The sequence below is a fragment of the Tachysurus vachellii genome, chromosome 18 (assembly GCF_030014155.1).
Source record: "Tachysurus vachellii isolate PV-2020 chromosome 18, HZAU_Pvac_v1, whole genome shotgun sequence".
In the NCBI taxonomy this organism is placed as follows: domain Eukaryota; kingdom Metazoa; phylum Chordata; class Actinopteri; order Siluriformes; family Bagridae; genus Tachysurus; species Tachysurus vachellii.
The window spans coordinates 20,197,502-20,219,414 of NC_083477.1; the positions used below are offsets into that span (position 1 = coordinate 20,197,502).

General features: G+C 40.9%; 1 protein-coding gene across 1 annotated transcript in view; it reads right to left on the bottom strand.

Annotated features, from left to right (window-relative positions):
• nfkb1 (nuclear factor of kappa light polypeptide gene enhancer in B-cells 1) overlaps positions 1-17,708 on the bottom strand; it is a 29,631-nt gene extending 11,923 nt beyond the window's left edge. The window contains exons 1-11 of the mRNA XM_060893230.1: positions 17,438-17,708; positions 15,067-15,110; positions 14,263-14,341; positions 10,048-10,085; positions 9,828-9,926; positions 4,888-5,036; positions 4,578-4,741; positions 2,801-2,959; positions 1,324-1,428; positions 424-515; positions 146-284 (exon numbers count right to left, since the gene is read on the bottom strand). Coding sequence (XP_060749213.1) covers positions 146-284; positions 424-515; positions 1,324-1,428; positions 2,801-2,959; positions 4,578-4,741; positions 4,888-5,036; positions 9,828-9,926; positions 10,048-10,085; positions 14,263-14,341; positions 15,067-15,105 — 1,063 coding nt within the window. The 5' untranslated portion in view covers positions 15,106-15,110; positions 17,438-17,708. The remainder of the gene's footprint in view (positions 1-145; positions 285-423; positions 516-1,323; positions 1,429-2,800; positions 2,960-4,577; positions 4,742-4,887; positions 5,037-9,827; positions 9,927-10,047; positions 10,086-14,262; positions 14,342-15,066; positions 15,111-17,437) is intronic.
• Positions 17,709-21,913: the final 4,205 nt, after the last annotated feature.

The following is a 21,913-nucleotide window of genomic DNA, read 5'->3' on the forward strand; positions in this document are numbered from 1 at the left end:
ATTTTTCCAGAGGGGCTGAATTCAAAGCAGCTCAAACGCTAAACTAGTCTTGGATGGTTAACATCAGAAAACTCGTGGCAGTTGTGATCTGTGGGTGAAAGGGTGACAAGTGAGTAATGGGTAAAGCCGCACTCGGCTTGTGTACCTATGATCTGTGGGTGATAGGTGAAAGGTTTGGGCTCGCTCATCTCGTTGTCCGACTTCCTTTTGAGCTGCACGAAGACCGAGATAGGTTTCTGAAGGTTCTGGTCGCGGTACTTGGGCGTCTTGAACACGATGGCGAACTGAGTGAGAGAAAAACAACAATGAATATGTCATACATAAGGTGGAGTTGTAAGCAGACACCGTGACGTAATTCCGACCTGGACGACGGATTGGCCGTGTATCAGGTTGTGAACTTTTCGTACGAGCGGTGCGACTGACCTGTCTGTGCACGTCGGTGGGAGAGAAATCCCCAAATGCCTCCCAGACGATTCCCGTCTCATCGTCCTCATAAAAGCGCACCTGGATGTCATCTGTTAACAAAAACCACATGACATCAGACCAGGGAGTTCTCATCAGGAAGAAGAGGACATCACTTCCTCATACAGCTGATTACACACTTGCACACACACACACACACACACACTAATTTGAATATCCTTTTAATTTACTTCCTCCATAGCTAGAAATACACGCAGAAAACCAGAGTGAATGATGGCGCAGCGCGTCCTTTTATATCTTTATCAGACTAGATGTGTGTAATAAAAGAAGGAGGAGAAGAAAAAAAAAAAAGAAATTCATACGGGCAAAAGCACACACAGTGTCGAATGTGTGAAAGATACAACATTACACAGGCTAACTTTCAGGTTTATGAGCGTCATCAGATAGTTTCAGCACTTGGAAATGTAGAGAAAAGAGAGAGAGAAAAAAGGAGTAAGAGAGACAAGAAGGTAAACAGATAAAAAAAAAATCTAAACATTAAATAACTAATATCAAGCATGAGAAAAAAAAACAGACAGACGACGAGGAGGAAAGACTTTTGTGAAACTCTCTTTCACTACGAGGAAAGGGAGAAACAGTAAAAGTAAGAATGTCTGAACGGTAAAAGATAAAGCAGGTGAATTCAAGCAGGATGAGTAGGAACTGAAAGAAATAAAAACCCCACAGGATTCTATAAGAAACAAATAGAAAGAGTGTGAGTGATGCGTAACTTTCCTCCTGAACTCATTTGCCTGTTAGAAGGGGAATTCCCCTAGAAGGAAATCAGATGGTATTCAACACATGGAGGAGGTCCATCACAAAATCTGACCTTTAATCAGGATTTCAAAGGAGCCGCCTCACCTTTCTGAACTTTGTCACAGAGCAGGTACACTTCCTCTCCACCCGTCACACACCCTGCTGTGCGGTCCATCCGCACGATCTTCAGGTTTGAGGCGTTTGGAGCTTCTGCAAAACAAGAAGCGACGACAGGGCGGATGGTTTGTGAGAAGGAAAAAAGGGAAAATAAAAATGTAAGAAAACAAAAAAACAAAACAAAAAAAAAAAATAAATCACACAATCTGGGCTATGACCTGGTTTTAGAGCAAACGCGATATCATGTTCATGTTTAAAAAAACAAAACAAAACAAAACCAAAACTACTTTACCCAAAAAACTCTTTTTTTTTTTTTTTCCCCCTCCCATAATTAAAAACAAGATGAAAATAGATCTTCTTAAGAGAAGATTGAGCTGATTTAGTTACTGTTTTCATGAAGGGCGCCAATACTTATGTCAATTCATAAGTCGGAGAACGTGATGTGGAAATAGAAAGTACGCGTAGTTTCAGTGCAGTGATGTTTGGCAATTAGTTTGGCTCAGAAGAAAGAAAGAAAGAAAGAGAGAGAGAGAGAGAGAGAGAGAGAGAGAGAGAGAGAAAGTGAGTGTGAGAAAGACAGAAAACCAGAGACGCTCTTTCGTTTCTTGGTTCCAAAGACCGAAACTGTTTCATCCAACTTGGGGCACATGGTTCATGTAAATGCTGAACCCCACGCTTCCTCCTTGTGTTCGAGAGCTTCCTTGTGTTTATTCCTCATTCCTTTTTCTCCTTTTTTCTTTCTCTCACCCTCCATCCTTTAACTGCTCTCACCATATACTCTATTATAGATACACAGACAGACGCATTTCTTATTTCTTCAAAACAAACTAATAAAGCCGTGCAGTTTGTTTTCTCTCGCTGCCTGTGTGCGTTCAGGTTATTGACACAGGAAGTCGAGCGCTCAATAAGCATGTGGTTGTGGTTAAAGTTGTGAGAACGCTGTTGCTAGGCAAGTCGGATGCCAAAAATATGGATGGCTCAAAATATCTCGCTATCAGATTGTTTTAGACAGATCATGTAAACGTGCAGCGACATGAAACCATCAGGAATGTCAACCTTTGCCACAGATATTGGGAAATTACTAAGAAAATACTTGAATAACAATTAGCATCGAATGCTAACTCAATTGAAATGGATTGTGCTACGTTATGGAACATCAACGTTGCGTCACTCGTGTACAAGAATTCGGTGGAAATGTGGTGAAGCTACGAATTATTTTAAAAGTAGAAATATTTAAAGGTTTTATTGTCGTACTGCTAGCACGTGGAGACGTATCCAGACCCAGTGATCCAATCGCGACTGTCAAATTATTTACAGCATGATATCTGACAATGTTTTATCAAGATTTAAAATATTGTCAGAATTGGAATGATGACATGTAACGAACTACAGTAAGTTCCCGTTCCTGTTTTGAAGCGCAAACAGTAGCTGTGTGTTAAACGTGTGTGCGTTTCGAGGGACTCACTGCTGTCGTAGATGGGCTCGGATATGACCGGCTCGAGTCTGCGCGTGAACCCGCCCTCGCTGTCGGGCAGAAAGGCGGTGAACATGAGCCTCACTACACTCAGGTCCATGTCTTTGGCCTGGTTAGCTGCGGCACTGCAGATCAAATGCCGCTGGTGTTCTGGAAACAAACAAACAAACATGATGACTTTTAGGTTCTGTGTGCCTGTCCGAGGTGTGGCCTGTGTGCCTGTCAGTCTTAGTGACAGTCTTAGTGAAAGACGTCGGGCCTGTGTGCCTGTCAGTCCCAGTGAAGGAGGTGTGGCCTGTGTACCTGTCAGTCTTAGTGACAGTCTTAGTGAAAGACGTGGGGCCTCTGTGCCTGTTAGTCCCAGTGAAGGAGGTGTGGCCTGTGTGCCTGTCAGTCTTAGTGACAGTCTTAGTGAAAGACGTCGGGCCTGTGTGCCTGTCAGTCCCAGTGAAGGAGGTGTGGCCTGTGTACCTGTCAGTCTTAGTGACAGTCTTAGTGAAAGACGTGGGGCCTGTGTGCCTGTTAGTCCCAGTGAAGGAGGTGTGGCCAGTGTGCCTGTTAGTCCAAGTGAAGGAGGAGTGGCCTGTGTGCCTGTCAGTCTTAGTGACAGTCTTAGTGAAAGACGTCGGGCCTGTGTGCCTGTCAGTCTTAGTGACAGTCTTAGTGAAAGACGTCGGGCCTGTGTGCCTGTCAGTCTTAGTGAAAAATGTGTGGCCTGTGTGCCTGTCAGTCTTAGTGAAAGACGTGTGGCCTGTGTGCCTGTTAGTCCCAGGCAAGGAGGTGTGGCCTGTGTGCCTGTTAGTCCCAGGGAAGGAGGTGTGGCCTGTGTGCCTGCTAGTCCCAGTGAAGGAGGTGTGGCCTGTGTGCCTGTCAGTCTTAGTGAAAGACGTGTTCCCTGTGTGCCTGTCAGTCTTAGTGAAAGACGTGTGGCCTTTGTGCCTGTCAGTCTTAGTGAAAGACGTGTGGCCTTTGTGCCTGTCAGTCCCAGTGAAGGAGGTGTGGCCTGTGTGCCTGCCAGTCCCAATGAAGGAGGTGTGGCCTGTGTGCCTGCCGGTCCCAATGAAGGAGGTATGGCCTGTGTGCCTGTCATTACCAGTGAAGGAAGTGTGGCCTGTGTGCCTGTCAGTCCCAATAAAAGAGGTGTGGCCTGTGTGCCTGTCAGTCCCAGTAAAAGAGGCGTGGCCTGTGTGCCTGTCAGTCCCAGTAAAAGAGGTGTGGCCTGGGTGCCTGTCAGTCCCAGTGAAGGAGGTGTTGCCTAAATAAAGGCGTGTGTGTAAAGTGCGACCTGTTAAATCTAAAATGCAAAGCTTCTCTTGAACTGTAACATACATTCAATTTTTCCTTAATACACTATCTATATCTTCACTTGACCAAAATATTACATATTCATAGATCACTTATTACATAATCATCACTCCACCACACTCACGTACATCTCACAGACCTTAAAAAAAAACGGTGGTGATGTTTTCTTGTTTTTTTTTACCCACAGTTAATTACAAGTCCAACCAGATTTTTGTACCTGGTTTCAGTTTGGATTACATCCTTGCCTCAAAACAGGAATTTCTGCACAATTGCATGATGTCAATGTGTCCAAACACGCAAATACATCATGTAAATGAGACAAAGAGTCAGTGTTGTGTTGGGGTTGTTGCCAAGCATGTTATACAGTCACTCAACCTTCAAAGCTATTTTCCAAAGGGCACACACACACTCTCTCCCACACACACTCTCTCCCACACACACTCTCCCACACTCTCCCGGTTACCTGTGAGCTCTCGAGGAAGGCGGGTCTCCACTTGGACAGAGTCAATTTCAGGATGGATGACCACGCCATAGTTGTAACCGAGCCTGTAGGCTTCACTCATCCTCTCCTCCAGAGTCTTACTCACATTCTTCTTAGTCACATGAAGGATTCCCAGGTTCGGAAAACTGCAAAAAAAAACCAAAAAAAAAAAACAATAAAAACCAAAAACACGTTATCGTTATTAGAAAGTCTATTGCTAATAGAAATGCTGATTAAACACCAGGCTAGCAAACACCAGCTAGCTCCTGAATAGGAGAAAGTTGGCATATACCTGATGGTGGAGTCTTTGGGCTGGAGGTCGACGACGCAGATGCCCTTGTCGCACTGCTTTCCTACGAGGCTGTGCGCATGCAGGTGGGGCTGTTTAGCGTTGGTCACCAACTGGACCACAATTCGTGCTGGACCGTGATAATGACAGATCTGTGGACGAAAACAAATGAAGACAAACTGAAAACTAAACACAATCCTCTCTTTATTCTTTAATCATTAGTTAGAGTTCAAATAAAGCTAGTTCTTCTGAGTTAGCTAGCAAATCTAAAAAAAAAAAATAGGCCAGATAAGCTTATGCTTTAATTTCTTCAGTGTTAGCGAATCTAGTTAGGCGAATGACCTAAACACACTGACGCAATTTAAGTTGGAAGTTAACTTTCGAGTTTGTAAACTTTTTCTTATGGATAAACATTATAGCCTGACTTTATCTTTAAGCACAAGTTTATCATTTAGCTGGTTAAACTCTGAAAGAAAAAGTCTGAATTTTTTGTTCACTTCTTTATTAATTAGCTTAATTTTATTAATTTTTAACTTTATTAATTAGCTGGATAATCTCTGAAATAAACCCGGCAGTTATTGTTTATTAGTGAGTTGGATAAAACCTTCAAGTAAAAACTTGCTCTTTAGTGCCAACTAACACGCATTAACGTTAACAAAATTGAGAACTAAGTACTACATCCAGCTAATTTATTAAATAAAGGCTCTAGGACACGGTTTCACTTTGGATAGTTATCAGTGTGGACCTGCGACTCTCTCTGAAAGGGAAATCTTCAAGAAAACTTTCAAGATTCCCCTCAAAGCACCAAACAAATCAGAGAACTACTTCATAGACCACCCCCCCCCCCCCCTTTAAGGGTGTTATCAATAATGTGTCATTTGTTCACAGAGGGCAGTGAGTGTTGGGGCAGCAACAACAACAACAAAAAAAAAAACCTACATTTGAATTGCATAGCTAATTTTCAGTGAAAAAAAAAAAGGTTTTCAAAAAGGTGCTGGATTTTATATTAAGGTAACAGGGTAACATTAAAGAAAGGTTGTGTATATATGGGGATTTCCCAACATGACGTAGATGCTGTGAGGGACAGACGATGGACTTTCTCTGGTCTGTCCATTCTTATGTCCTTCATTAAAGACGCATCCTTGGGGAAAAAAAAAAAAAACATAACAAAACAAAAAAAAAACGGTTCTTTCTTGGTATTATCAGGGTTGAATCACGATCAGTAGTTGAAGCTATGTATATATTATTTTACTGATGTTGATGTCTGCCTGAAAGTGAAAATGTCCTTACATATTTTGGAGTGATGTCTTCTGCTTTTGACTCAGCCTCTGTATCGGGGCGTTTCACATGTGGTTCAGATGCTACTTTCTCCAGGTATGATTTGACTCAGATGCAATTTGACTTCAGCCCCCGATTATATTAAAATTCCCCACGGTTATATCAAAAAGAATATCAAACCATATCAAAACACTCCTCTAGTACAGAGGAGGAGGTGGTTTTTTTTAACTTTTTAAGTATTATGAAACACTTCCTCTTACAGAGGATGTTCATACTGACACATGTGGGAAGAACCGTGAAAACACCTTCTGACATACAATGAAAAGATAGATTCATAAAGCAATTTAAAATGGGGAAAGTTGCATGTTTATGGCACTTATCGTTATCCAGAGCAACCTACATTTATCTAATTGTGTCTGTGTGTCTAAGAGCAGTTGAGGGTTAAGGGCCCAGAACTGGCAGCTTAGTGGCCCTGGGATTTAAACTCATGACCTTCTGATCAGTAGGCCAACACCACTGAGTTACCACAAATGTGTGTGTGTGACTAACACATCGGTCAAGCGTTTAACGTTAGTGGGCACCTTAACATTTACATTAACGACATTTGGCAGACACCTTTATCCAGAGTGATGCACCCTAAAGAGTACCAACATCCATCAATAAATACATCAATACTGGCTGCCTAGGTCACAGTCTAAGGATACCATATTTGCCACATAAACTCTGAAATACAGCAAAAAAAAACAAAAAAGCATTTCAGGGCAAAGTAAGTATTCACCTGGCATTTGAAAGCAGGTATTTAGGTAAATTTAGGTAAATTTAAATTGGGGATAGAAAATGCAGACTGAAGAAGGCAACATTTCACTCTGAAGAAAATGACTCGTTAAGACTCAGATACACACATTAGTTTTTCACCTCCATAATTCCAAAGAAATGACCGGAAGAAAAAAAAATCCTATCAGATCCCTAATAGGTGCTGACGATGCACATTTCAGCATTAAAGCTGTGGGGAAAAGCCCAGATCATGTTACGCACTCTACACTGTTTACTTGATGAAGGCAACAGAAAGCACATTGTGTCTGTGTGTGTCTGTGTGTGTGTGTGTGGTGTGTGGGGGGTTAGGTGTCCTCTGCATGTCTGAGTATGTCTAAAGTCGTGGGGGCGGATTGTGTTATGCCTCCTTTCCCATTTGATGCCCACACAAGTCACAGAAACACGTAGCAGCACTTCCTATTAATTACCAACGAGACGCTCTGAGGAAATTCCCAAAGAAGCAATGTCTCTCTCTCGGTCTCTCTCTCTCTCACGGTCTCTCTCCCACTCTCTCTCTTTTTTGTTCTCTGTTAGATCTGACGTTTCAAATGCAGACAGTGTTAATTTCGTCACCTATTTTTAATTTAGTCTTAGTCTTGTGCCAAATTTCCTTGTTAGTTTTAGTCATATTTAGTCATTCACATTTTTTTCCTTTTTTTTTTTTAAGTCAAGTTTTAGTCGACTAAAAGTCTTTTAATTGTAGTCTAGTTTTAGTCAAAAAATTGTAGTCTTTTTTAAAATAACACATTATTACTGAGATTATTACTGATAAACATTTCAGTAAAAAAAGTGTTTCACATCTCAAACATCGGTTAAATGTCATAATTACCTGACGAAATACACTTGTTGAATGATTTTTTGTTGAATGCAAATGTTAAACGTGTCTGGTTTTCAATGTCTGATTTAGGAGACACATTCACAAATCATTAACCTGTTCTGAAGAGTATTTTATTTTAACCAACACAACTCAAAAGCTGGGGCCCAACAGACTCCGACTGACAGCTTAACTTACAAAGGGTTTTAAAACTGTTTTGGTTGCCTTGTGTCTCATGTTTCTGTTCAAATCAGAAATAAAATAAATATACTCAGAAAAACTGAAAAGAATAGGCCTACTTTACTGTGGGCCTAAAATACAACCTATGTACAGTCCGCGAATCACAAAAGTATCAGTGAGAAGTTGAGAACACACGTTTAAACAGTGCATACACTCGAACTTGACCGCACATCACTTTTTTACTTTATTGATACTGCTTTTAATCGTAATGCAAAGACCGGTCATCGGGACATAAGCTGTCATGTACAATAAAAGAGCCTGCGCAGCGACAAGAAATATAATTTAACACAAAGAGTCTGACTAGACCAGGGGTGGACTTGCGCTCAGGATTATCTATTTATTTGAGCGGCATGTGGACGAATTCTTTCTACGCACACACTATTTTATTTCTTGATAACAGACCGCTGCTAACTATAATACACCGTTGCCATGAAAAACAGAGCGTTGCCATGGACACACAGGATTCTAACCGTAGAGACGGAGCGCACTATTTTCTTTAGTGGAAGCAATACAATCGTTTTTAAATCAATAAACTCCTTTTTAAATCATCATTTTGTGTCAAATTATTGATTTATTTGGTAGGAGCAATATAATAAGTAACCTGTAACTTGAGCAACAGCGCGAAGCCGCGAACTCGTTCTGAATATTTTAAAGGCGTAACAGCTGATGAAAAAGCAGAGACAATTGTAGACGAAAATGAAGAGAGAGATTTTATCTTAGCTTTTATTTTATACAAAACATTTTCGTCTCGTCTTTTTTCGTCAACAATAATGCATGTTAATTTAGTCTTAGTCAGCGTTTTTGGACAGTGGTGCAGTCTTGTCATCGTCTCGTCTTAGTCATGAAAAAAAAAAAGGTTGTTGATGAACATATTTCGTCTCGTCTGAGGAAATTAACACTAGATGCAGAGAACTCCCTCAGCCACGCTTCCTGGTTACAATCATATAATCACTTCTAATACAGTTTATTGCAAAAGGGTGATTTCTTTAAAGGAAAAGAGGAAAAGTGGATGGTATCTGAAACAAAACCGTACATCAGAGTCATAAAGCTAAAATCAGAGTATTTGCAGGTGGAAAGGGGAGAAAAAGGGGAGAAAAAATATATATATATTGCTGTTTTATCTATATCTAATTTATCTTAATTATATTTTAAATTCTATATTTATTAATACATTAAAATGTTGATAATATTTATATTATTTGCGCTTTAAATCATTAAAACTTCCGATTTGGCAAAAAAAATTTTTTTTACCTCTACAAAAAAAAAACAAAACCAAAAAAACCCAAAAAAAACCCCAATAAAATAAAAGAATTAAATATAAAATAAAAATAATTTAAGCTCGTCACTCGTAAGGCTGGATGATATGATGATATAACATCAATAACATGATTTTGTGATAATTATGTTGTAATGTGCTTTTCTATAAATAAGATTATAAATAAATAAAATGATATTATTTTATTATTTTTACATTTAATAGTGATTTTTTTTATATTTAAAATAAAATTGTTGGTTAAAAATTTGATAGTAAATATTTCTGTGATTTTCTATAAATAAGATTATGAATAAAAAGATTATAAATGATGATGATATTAAGATGAAAAATTATTATTAATTTTATTGATTTTTTTTTTTTACATTTAATAGTGATTTTGTTTTTTTAATATTTGAAAAAAGTGCTGGTTAAAAATTTGACAGTAAATATTTAGAATATTCGCGAACATTTTGAATTGTGAATTTTTTTTTTTCCAGGAAAGAATTAGACCCTGCTCACAGAAAACATTAGAACCAGACTGACCGTAACCTGAGGATACGTCTTCCTGTTCTTCTCGCTGCAGGCTCCCGGGAGTCCACCGTGAGAAGGACCCTCACAGCCGTATCGAAACCTGAAGCCCCTCTGTTTAAAATGATGTAAATAAATACGTTATTAAAAGGTGGTACAAATCTTCCCAAATAACATCATCATCATCATCATCATCATCATCTCCTCCTCCCATCTCCCATTCATCGATTCTTACCTGCTTGGGTTGCTCCGTAATCTGGAGAGAAGGTCCTTCTGGAGAAACCGAGTAGGAGAAAACAAAAGTATATGAGACATTTTAAAACGGTGCTGCTGTTCTCCTGGCTTTCCTGCACACTTCGCTGTGATGTGCCACGACATGAAAGGATTTGACTATTATTTTCAAGTTCTAAAGCGCATGTTTTCCACTATGAAACAGAGATTTGGTGCTGAATTGGGCCGTCATGACTCTGTGGGCTGTTTTGAGAAGCCCACACTTCATTTCAGTAAACACAGCAAGCTATAATTAGATTTTTACTCAAAATGCAGATTCAAAGTATTAGTAAATTTCAGTGGATTTTAGACATGACACACACACACACACACACACACACACACACACACACACACACACAAACAATATATATCCGGTTTTCTGTGAAAGTACAGGAAATCAAACTCTATTTCTGAATAAATGTGACAGGCAGTGTTTAAAAAAAACAACAAACAAAAAAAAAGTGCTAATACCGACACGAGCGACGCTTCCTTATAGAAACCGCTGCGATACGTAAATGACTCGGTATGGTGTTGCTATAGGAATCTAATCAACACTGTACCTGAAGTGACTGTTAACACACAGGTTGAGCATTTCCATGTTTTAGTACTCTTATAAGACGGTCTTTGCGATGCTTTTGCTACAATGCTTTTTTTTTTAACGTTTTGTGTGAAAAAATAAACAAACAAATAAACACCGACACTGGAGACTCCTTCCGTTCAGATCTTACAGAAAGAAAGCATCTATATCTCCCCTCTTTCCTTTGTTGCTATAGAAACAATACATTAGATGCTGAGTGATGGCGAGATGATCGTCGAGAACGGCGCTGGTACCTCGGAGCCCAAACGTGCCAAGAAATCTCCTTTACGTTTTTCCACTTTTAAAAAAATGAAGGTCTAAGCGAAATTTCACTGAAACAGCTGTTTTTGACTGCCTGAGGTTTTCGTTTCAGGAAGCACGTGTGAGCAGATCTAAAATTAAGCTTAAGATAAACTAAGACCGTGATAAGGTGAAAAGTAGACTTTAAAAATATGTTGCTATTTTTTTAAGATGTTTTTTTAGCTACCAACTGGCACCAATCATGAGAGTGTGCACCAGTTTTCCTCCCTTGCGCACTTGGCTACATGACCTAGCTTGAGCCTTCTGTCTGAACACTTGGTGTGTTCGCGTAGCTGTAGACGCCTCGGCCTCCTCTTCCTGTGTTGAACAGTGACTCGGTTCTGACCACATCCTCTCAAATCGGGCGCTGAACCTGCGCCGATCGAGCTTCACTGCGTCCACACACACACGCACACAGACACATTTCCCGTTATGATGATGCAACCCAGGTTATGTTTAAAACAAAGCAGGGAGAACTTCCTCTACTCAAGCAGTGATGAGAAACTGGCCTCTCCCTCATCTCTACGATGCACATGGTCATGTTACACGTCATCAGATTATTTACGGGAACAGTCCGCCATGATGGCTCCATCGATGTGAGCATGTAGGTTTTGAATTATTAGTTGTTGTTTTTTTTTTTTTTATAATGTGTGCTAAATGCCCTACAGCAGGACGTGGTTCTGTGTTTTCAAGTGTCTCTCATATCAAACAGAGAAGTGAAAATATCCGAGAAAAAATAGAAGCCACCTTGCGTTTCCTTCACAGACTACTCTGTGTGTGTGTGTGTGTGTGTGTGTGCAGGGCGATGCTTAGACACCTTACTGTCTAAGTGGCAGATTATATCAACGAGAGATATTGTGAAATGTGATGCAGACAAAACACAATAAAAATACGAAAAAAAGCAACCCGCCGGATTCCTGATCAATCAGAGAGCGCCCGTGTTCACATGTTGTGATGCGAAACCAAACATACCGGACATAAGGATAAAAAGTTATAGGAAAAATAATCAACAAGAGGAAGCAGAGGAAAGCAGAGTTACAGTTTTACCACCACAAAGTACGTCTGAAAGCATTTTTTATGTCTCTTGTAATATTATCGGTCTGTAGTTACGTTCAAAGGTGCAATAGGCAAAAATAATCAATCTGGTGACCTGGGCTCTTACAGATATCAAAGATGGGGCGTGTCTAAAAATTACCTCAAAAATCATCAATTCCATTCATTTTTCCTTTTATAAAGCCTCAGAGAATATTACAGACAGCGAATGAACAGAAACCTGTGATATGAGACACGGCCAAAAGCACTGACAGAGCTGTGTGTGGTGTTTGTGTGTTGTGTAAAACACAACACCCAGAAGCGAGGGCTATTTCATTGTGAAATAAAGAAAAAAGTTTTGTTCAAAAATCGAATCACGGATCCAAACGGAAAGATGAAAGCGTTCTCTAATCAAAGGCTTCGTTTCTCAAGCAGGTGTTAACACAAAGACGTTACCGAAAGAGGACAAAGTCCGCGTTGTTGAAGTGTATGAACATGTACTCGGTGGTGAAATCCTTCGAAATCCACTTCAAGGGTCAACTGTCTAACTGTAGCTCTGAGCTCTGAAACAGATGGATGTGGTGATGTTCTCTAGAAGGACACGTTAACTAATTTTTATCAGTTCAAAGGTAACAACCTAGCCTAGACCATGCAAAACCAGCTAGCTGTTAGCCTGCTAATTTAGGTGAAGCTAACCTTATGACATTTTGTTATATTTTATTTTGTTAACAAATTGTTGAGTCGTATTTTGGTCTTTTTTGGTTTCTCGGTATGCGCTGCATTCTAATGCGACTAATGTTGGGTAAAGAAATTGTTATTTTGCCAAGTTATTTTATGCAACACGACGAAACGGCTTGTTCAGCAAAGTGATATTTGGTCATAAGCAGAGCGGGTCTGATAGCAAATCTGTTGTTGTTGTTTTAATTGAGAAGCAAAACTTGAAAGTTTTAAAAACATAAAAATGACATGGAAATTGCACATTGTTCGTTTCGTGTCTAGCGTAAATTGTTGTCGCTACACTCTAAGTTGCAAAACACTAAAACCACCCTAAAGTGTTTTATTCCTCTTATATCGCAATGTTTTTTTTTTTTTTACAAAATTAACACCAATACATTGTGTTAATTAAAAAAATTATTCTTTTTATCCATTTTTATTTAATGTTGTGGAACATCCCGTAAACAAGCGACATAAAGTAAGCGTAAGTGTTTACTAACTTAACAGGTTCCTGAGAATAAATGAATTATTTATTGATAAATTTACTCAGTGATTTTTCGCCACAAATAATCAGCTATACATCAGTGTGTTCGTGAAAGGAAAGCTGCTGGGGTAAATACCGAGTAACAGCTGACCGATCTTACATTAAAACTCTATACTTTACATGTAAATAATGTACATGTAAGTACACTTAATAATCTGTCTTTACACTTTGCTTAATTACAGCAAAACACACATCTACATGTTAAAAAGCCATTTTAAATACATAATATAAAATAATTCTATCGAGTTGTTTGCTACTGTAGAGCAATCTAGAGCAAGGAGTCACTTGGGATTTGTTAAGTCTAGATCAAATGACTCATTTAGAATTTGTTTAATCTAGAGCAAGTGAGTCCCAATTTTTTGTTTAATCTGAAGCAAGGGATCAAAGGAGTTATTTGGTATTTGGTTCATGTAGAGCATGGGAGTCACTTAGTATTTGTTTAATCTAGAGAAAGTGAATCCCAAATGATTCGTCTAATTTAAAGCAAAGGAGTCATTTGGAATTTGTTTAATTTAGCGCAAGAGAGTCAATTGTGAATTGTTTAATCTAGAGCAAGGGAGTCTCACATAATTTGTCCCAAATAACTTGATTAATCTAATGCAAGGGAGTCATTTTGAATTTGTTTAATCCAGAGCAAGGTATTAATTTGGGATTCATTTAATCTAGAACGAGGGAGTCACTTGTGATTTGTTTAATCCAGATCAAAGGAGTCATTTCATATCCGTTCAATCTATAGCAAGGGAGTCATTTGGGATCTAGAGCATGGGAGTCGTTTATAATTCGTTTAATCTAGAGCAAGTGAGTCCCAAATGATTTCTTTAATCTAAAGCAAGGGTGTCATTTGGAATTTGTTTAATCTAGATCAAAGGAAGATAAGTAAAAAATCTCAAAGACTTCATCCTAATCTTTCCAAAATGCACAACTACACATTTGTGCTGAATATGAAAGGTTTTTTAATAACAGAATAAAAACGACGCCCGGACCAGAGTATCCGATCATCGCACTTTTACCTATACGATGTTGGTTGGAAATCGGCACGGCGGGAAAGTTCTGGTCGATCGTAATCCATTGGTGATCAAAGTCAAAGTACTACAGAGAGAGAAGAGAAGAAAAACCATGTCAGTCACACAGAGCTTGTATTATTTTATATTTTTAAAAAAAATATACGTTATAAAAATGTTTTATAACGTATATTTAATACTTCTTAAAGGAGCCATATTATTTCTATTTACATTTTCACATGTATTTTTTAAATGTACTGATTAAAACAGCATTTAGTCATCGTAGACCATTCAAACATTTGAGACAATAACCCAACAGCATGTCCAACAGCCTTCATGATTTAACGCTAAAAGTAATTCGGATTAGGCGCCGTCTCGACGAAGCCTCCTGTGAGAATCGGGTAACTGAGTTGCACCAGGATCTGGAGCTTTTGACTCGAGTTTGATCTCACGCTGAAGGAAAGCAACGTCGGCCGCAGAATACAGGAAAAAATACGTCTCTGCAGCTTTCTAAGAGACGCTTCCTGTATGAGCAGGATATTATTCTAACCACCGTGCTTTTTAGGTGCCACGCGGCCAATAAACTTCTTTCGCCGGACGATTTTGTAACCATGCTGCACCATCTGATATTTACACAAAGGTCTTTTTTTATCAGGAGGATTGTTTTAAGGTTTATCCTGTCATTCTACTGTAGACTTCTCTCTCTACTAAAGTACGACTTCTAACAAGTCCATGATACAAACATAGAAATACGTCATATAGAAATGATTCGGTGCTCAAGATGTTTTTGAATGGTAGCGTTTCTTCACCCACCTCGTGGGTCACTGGAAGATACGGGTCCTCATCAGTCATGGTTCCTGCAGGGCAAATAAAAAAAAAAACTGTACAGTACAAAAGCAATAGAGAGGCCATTTGCTTTGTGAAGGGAAAATGTAAAGCTACAACGATACTCAACATTCATGTTTCCACATGTTACATTTTTACATATTACATTACATTAAGCGACAGGAGAGAGTAGGACTGGAAATGGTGTAGGACTGCGAAGTATAGGACAGAGACAGAAGAGTGTAGGACAGAAAGAGGACAGAGAGAGGACAGAAGAGGAGATGAAGCACATAGAAAAGAAGAGTAAGAAGAGAGGAGAGAAGATAAAGAGGTGAGGTGAGTTGAGGTGAGGTGAAAAATATGAGGAGAACAGAGTGTAGGACAGGACGTGACAGGACCAGAGAGTTTTGTGTGAGAGGACAGGTGAGATGGGAAAGATGAGATGGGACAGTGGAGAGTACGACAGGGGAGAGGGAAAAGGACACAGGTGAGAGAGAAGACAGGTGAGAGAGAAGACAGGTGAGAGAGAAGACAGGTGAGAGAGAAGACAGGTGAGAGAGAAGACAGGTGAGAGAGAAGACAGGTGAGAGAGGACAAAGGTGAGAGAGGACAAAGGTGAGAGAGGACAAAGGTGAGAGAGGACAAAGGTGAGAGGACAGAGGAGATGGAACAGGGGAGAGGAGGACGGGTGAGAGAGGAAAGGACGGGTGAGAGAGGAAAGGACGGGTGAGAGAGGAAAGGACGGGTGAGAGCAGGAGGACGGGTGAGAGCAGGAGGACGGGTGAGAGCAGGAGGACGGGTGAGAGCAGGAGGACGGGTGAGAGCAGGAGGACGGGTGAGAGGAGTGTTCAGTGTGTTCACTCTGAGTGAGTGTTCAGTGTGTTCACTCTGAGTGAGTGTTCAGTGTGTTCACTCTGAGTGAGTGTTCAGTGTGTTCACTCTGAGTGAGTGTTCAGTGTGTTCACTCTGAGTGAGTGTTCAGTGTGTTCACTCTGAGTGAGTGTTCAGTGTGTTCACTCTGAGTGAGTGTTCAGTGTGTTCACTCTGAGTGAGTGTTCAGTGTGTTCACTCTGAGTGAGTGTTCAGTGTGTTCACTCTGAGTGAGTGTTCAGTGTGTTCACTCTGAGTGAGTGTTCAGTGTGTTCACTCTGAGTGAGTGTTCAGTGTGTTCACTCTGAGTGAGTGTTCAGTGTGTTCACTCTGAGTGAGTGTTCAGTGTGTTCACTCTGAGTGAGTGTTCAGTGTGTTCACTCTGAGTGAGTGTTCAGTGTGTTCACTCTGAGTGAGTGTTCAGTGTGTTCACTCTGAGTGAGTGTTCGTGTGTGTTCACTCTGAGTGAGTGTTCGTGTGTGTTCACTCTGAGTGAGTGTTCGTGTGTGTTCACTCTGAGTGAGTGTTCGTGTGTGTTCACTCTGAGTGAGTGTTCGTGTGTTTACTCTGAGTGAGTGTTCAGTGTGTTCACTCTGAGTGAGTGTTCGTGTGTGTTCACTCTGAGTGAGTGTCCGTGTGTGTTCACTCTGAGTGAGTGTTAAGTGTGTTCACTCTGAGTGAGTGTTCGTGTGTGTTCACTCTGAGTGAGTGTTCGTGTGTGTTCACTCTGAGTGAGTGTTCGTGTGTGTTCACTCTGAGTGAGTGTTCGTGTGTGTTCACTCTGAGTGAGTGTTCGTGTGTGTTCACTCTGAGTGAGTGTTCGTGTGTGTTCACTCTGAGTGAGTGTTCGTGTGTGTTCACTCTGAGTGAGTGTTCGTGTGTGTTCACTCTGAGTGAGTGTTCGTGTGTGTTCACTCTGAGTGAGTGTTCAGTGTGTTCACTCTGAGTGAGTGTTCGTGTGTGTTCACTCTGAGTGAGTGTCCGTGTGTGTTCACTCTGAGTGAGTGTTAAGTGTGTTCACTCTGAGTGAGTGTTAAGTGTGTTCACTCTGAGTGAGTGTTCGTGTGTGTTCACTCTGAGTGAGTGTTAAGTGTGTTCACTCTGAGTGAGTGTTCGTGTGTGTTCACTCTGAGTGAGTGTTAAGTGTGTTCACTCTGAGTGAGTGTTAAGTGTGTTCACTCTGAGTGAGTGTTAAGTGTGTTCACTCTGAGTGAGTGTTAAGTGTGTTCACTCTGAGTGAGTGTTAAGTATGTTCACTCTGCAAAGGTCGCTGAATTATTAACACCTTTAAAACCTTGACCGTGTTAGCTAAAGGCTAAAAGCTAACGCTAAAGCTAAAAGGCTACACTGAGCGGTAACTAGTAGGAAGTTACATTAAACATGTAAAAGACACAAAGAACAACAGAATAAGAGTGAGAGAATAAGAGAGAAAAACAAAGGACGTTAAGAAGAAGAGCAGAGACGTGTGTAAAGCGTGTAAAAGTCTTACCTTGACGTAAAACAGTCCAGAATGCAGAAAGAACATGAACTGTTTATCCAGTGCGCCCTAAAAGTGTTACAAATAATTTACTGCGCCATGTTAAAGCTCTGTGAGCGTTTCTCTGTCACTAACACAAAGCCACTCGTGTATAAAACTGTAAAAACTGCGTTTCGGATTAAAAAGCGGATAAATGTCTATACATGAGGACGATATCGTTTCATTGATAAGCAGCTTGTGCCACAATCGATGTTTGTATAAAAAGTTGACTTCCTTGCTGGAAATTCCCCGTGACGTAGCGCAAGTCCACCGGTCAGCTCCGCCCCCTTGTGGACATCATCCGCTATTGCAACTCAGTTTATCCCCAGGATACCGTGTACAAATGTTACAAATACACCTCTGGGTGAGGTAGGTATTAATATGTAATACAGTTATTATTACATATAAATTCATATTTTCCACAGTTTGTTCAAATAATTAGCTCTAAATATTTTAATTGTTGTCCAAACCTTCATATAGTTGATTACTTTCCTATAAAAGTGTGTCCTGTTACACCACAACAATGTGCAAGTAAGCTTTTCTTTATTGATTAAAGATTTAAAAGATTAAAATATTTAAAGATAACAATATATATATATATATATATATATACGTATATAACGAGATCAGTTATAAATTCCCAGACCAGATTCTTTCTTCTCTTCTCCCAAAAATAAGCAGTTTGTCATGTTTCACAGAAACTGCAAAACTCCCTGAAGACTTTGTGTGGTAAAACAATATGTAATAATGATGTCAGCAGTGCTTATGATGTAAAGTATTTCCTTTCCTTTTTCTGTGAGAGAGACAGAGAGAGAGAGAGAGAGAGAGAGACAGAGAGAGAGAGAGAGAGAGAGAGAGAGAGAGAGATGGGGGAGTGAGAGAGACAGTGAGAGACAGAGAGTGAGAGATACAGACAGAGAGAGAGACAGAAAAATACAGAGAGTGACAGACAGACAGAGAGAGAGAGAGAGAGAGAGAGAGAGAGAGAGAGAGAGAGAGACAGAGAGAGAGAGAGATGGGGGAGTGAGAGAGACAGTGAGAGACAGAGAGTGAGAGATACAGACAGAGAGAGAGACAGAAAAATACAGAGAGTGACAGACAGACAGAGAGAGAGAGAGAGAGAGAGAGAGAGAGAGAAAGAGAGACAGAAAGACAGAGAGAGAGAGAGAGAGAGAGAGAGAGAGAGAGAGAGAGAGAGAGAGAGAGACAGAAAAATACAGAGAGTGACAGACAGAGAGAGAGATGGGGGAGCAAGAGAGACAGTGAGAGACAGAGAGAAAGAGAGAGAGAGAGAGATACAGACAGAGAGAGAGACAGAAAAATACAGAGAGAGAGAGAGAGAGAGAGAGAAATACCGAGTGACAGACAGACAGAGAGAGACAGGGGAGCAAGAGAGACAGTGAGAGACAGAGAGAGATACAGACAGAAAGAGAAAGAGAGAGACAGAAAAATACAGAGAGAGAGAGCGAGAGAGAGAGAGAGAGAGAGAGACAGAAAAATACAGACAGAGATAGACAGAGAGAGAGAGAGAGAGAGAGAGAGAGAGAGAGAGAGAGAGAGAGAGATATACAGACAGACAGACAGACAGAGACATCAACCTCTTTCATGTCAAGGTCACATCACATCACATCACATAATAACAGTGTTTTATTTATTTATTCCTTACTTACATAACTATAGGTTACCATAGCAACAGTGTAGTAGGTGTGACATTCCCCTGCAATTCCCGAAATAAAGAAACGATTTTATTACTCCAGCTCCACTCACTGCTGCTGATTTGTCATGAGTAAGATGTTTTTATTTACTCATCTAATCACAGCTTAATTTTTCGCACCTGTAATAATGTATTGCCCTTTGTCTTGTAAAAAATAAATAAATAAATAAATAATAATAATAATAATAATAATAATATACAGGAGCAAAACAATTGAGTTCACGTTTAACTTTACACAGGTTAAATTCTGAGCACATCCCGTGTGCCATACTGTATATCCTGTGTTTCTAACCAAACTCTTTAACTGTGACAGCGGCACAAACACCACTGCACACAAGCTACACAACGCACTCTCCACCCCATTAATTCTGAAGTGACAGCAGTTCTTACATCTATTCCTAATACATGGACATCAGAGACAGCGGGGTTTATGTATATAACAGCTGGCAGTTAGTACAATACAGAAATTGTGCAACAACCAAACATGTGCTGGAAAGGCTTCACTACCTCGGAGACCAGGACTAGCCTAACAAACCCTAGCCGGCCGGCTCTCCCGTTCATTCTACTTTTAAATGTTTTCTCCTTGGACAATAAACTGGACTACATACGACTTGAAAGCACTAGACGGCGAAAGTTTAGAAACTGCTGCGTCTTTGTTTTCACAGAGACGTGGCTCGAGTTCCAGATGCTGCCATTCAGCTAGACAGGCTCATGTCGTTTAATGCCGACAGAAATGCAGCTCTGTGCGGTAAGGCTCGTGCTGAAGGTGTGTGTATTTACATCAACAAGGAATGGTGCAAGACCTCTGTGTCAGAAATCACAGGGATAAAAGCAGACCCACCGAAACAAAAAGGAGGTAAAAATTAAATAAAAACAAACCAGTCCGACCCATGGCTTCCCCTGTGGACAAAAAGTAATATGGCATCCCCCACAGAAAAACCAGGAAGTGATGCTCCCAAAGGTATGCTTGGAGTACCCTGCTGGGTCTGTAAGTGGCCTTCTGTCAGAAATCGCAGGGATAAAAGCAGACCCAAAATGCAGGGATACAAAATAAACAGATTTTATTAACAAAGACACAAAAAATAAATACACAATAACAGAAACCAAAACACTGACGCCGACAAATGAATGAGGACTCCGCGAAGCTAAACGCAATGCGGAGGAAATAAATACACATTATAATTAACCCAATAACAAACAGGTGAGTAAGACAAGACACGTGACAGAAAACACTGCCGGAACGCCCCCTAATGTTCTGGCAGAGAATGTCCAAGCAGAAATCCTGACACTCACTGCTTGTTTCTAGCTACTGTTCATTGTTAGTGGAGTTTGTGACTATTAGATGCAGGCCATTTTATCTACCACAGGAATTCACCACGGTTTTCATTGTCGGAGTGTGCATTCCCCTCAGGGCTAATGCTAAAGAAGCTCTATGTGAACTCCATGGGGCTATTAGTGGTATGCAGAATGTTCACCCTGATGGACTGTTGGGGCTGAAAGGGTGAGCCTTATTGCCCCTCTACTCCCGGGAGAAGCCCAACTGGTATATCAAGCCCTGGATGAGGAGGAGGCCCTCGACTACAAGTGGGTTCAACAGGAGATCCTAACTCGCTGTAGCTGGTCTCCCCTAAATGCGGTGAGCAATTTTCACCACTGGTGGTGTTCCCTAGAGTTAAACCTAGGTTACCTGTTCAAAGAGCTCCTGAGAATCACATGCTGCTGGCTCCAGCCAGATATTCTAAGCCCACAGGAGATAGTGGAGTGGAATGAAAGTCAGTGCGGCTAAAGAGTGCCACCTCACCCCAGGGGCTACTACATTCCCTCTACATGCTATTCTGGAGAACCTGTGTCATCTGTTTTCCAACAGGTCGATGGTTCAGCATTCTCATTCTCGTCGACTATTTCGCCTGCAACCCCGAGGCGGTCCAACTTCCGAAGTACACCTCCCAGATCTGTGCCGGTTGTTGCAGGTTAAACACCTCAGGACGTCTGTCTACCACCCGTAGATGGATGGACTAGTGGAGTGGTTCAAGCAGACACTAAAATAGATGATTTGGAGGGTGGTAGAAGAGAAGGGACGGAACTGGGACCTCCTCCTGCCCTATATCCTGTACACTGTCTGAGAAATCTAGCAGGAATTAACTGGTTTCTCCCCCTTCGAGCTGCTGTTTGAACAGCGACCTTGGGGGCTGTTAGATGTGGCCTGGGAGGCATGGATAGAGCAAGCATTTCCCTTCTGTTGTCAATGTTGTCTAGGATATGCAGGTCTGCATCTACAGAGATCGTCTGGGAACAGAGACCAGGTCCTGCTTCTCTTCCTCAATGCAGCCTGCAAATTCCTGCCAAAGTTGCAGGGGCCCTACACGGTCCTCGAGAAGATCGGCCATGTGAACTATTGCCTGCAGCAACCGGGTAAGCATGCAGACACACAGATGTATCATATAAATTTACTGAAGAATTTACTGTGGCTGCCCCTGCCTGTGTCAACACAGTTCCTACAAGAGCGTGCCCTGGTGAAGAGGGGGGCCGATCTTGCATCAAACCAGCACTAGGATCTCACAGAGTTTGTGAATCAGCCAGCAATGGAAGTGGGGAGAATACTTCAGGACTGCATCATAGAGGAACCCTGCAGCCCATGGGCCAGCCGGAACCATTCAGGTATGTAAACAACTTCCGGAGGCTCAAGTCTCGGATTTCGACAGTTACCCCCTCCCAGGGTAGATGACCTCTTGGGA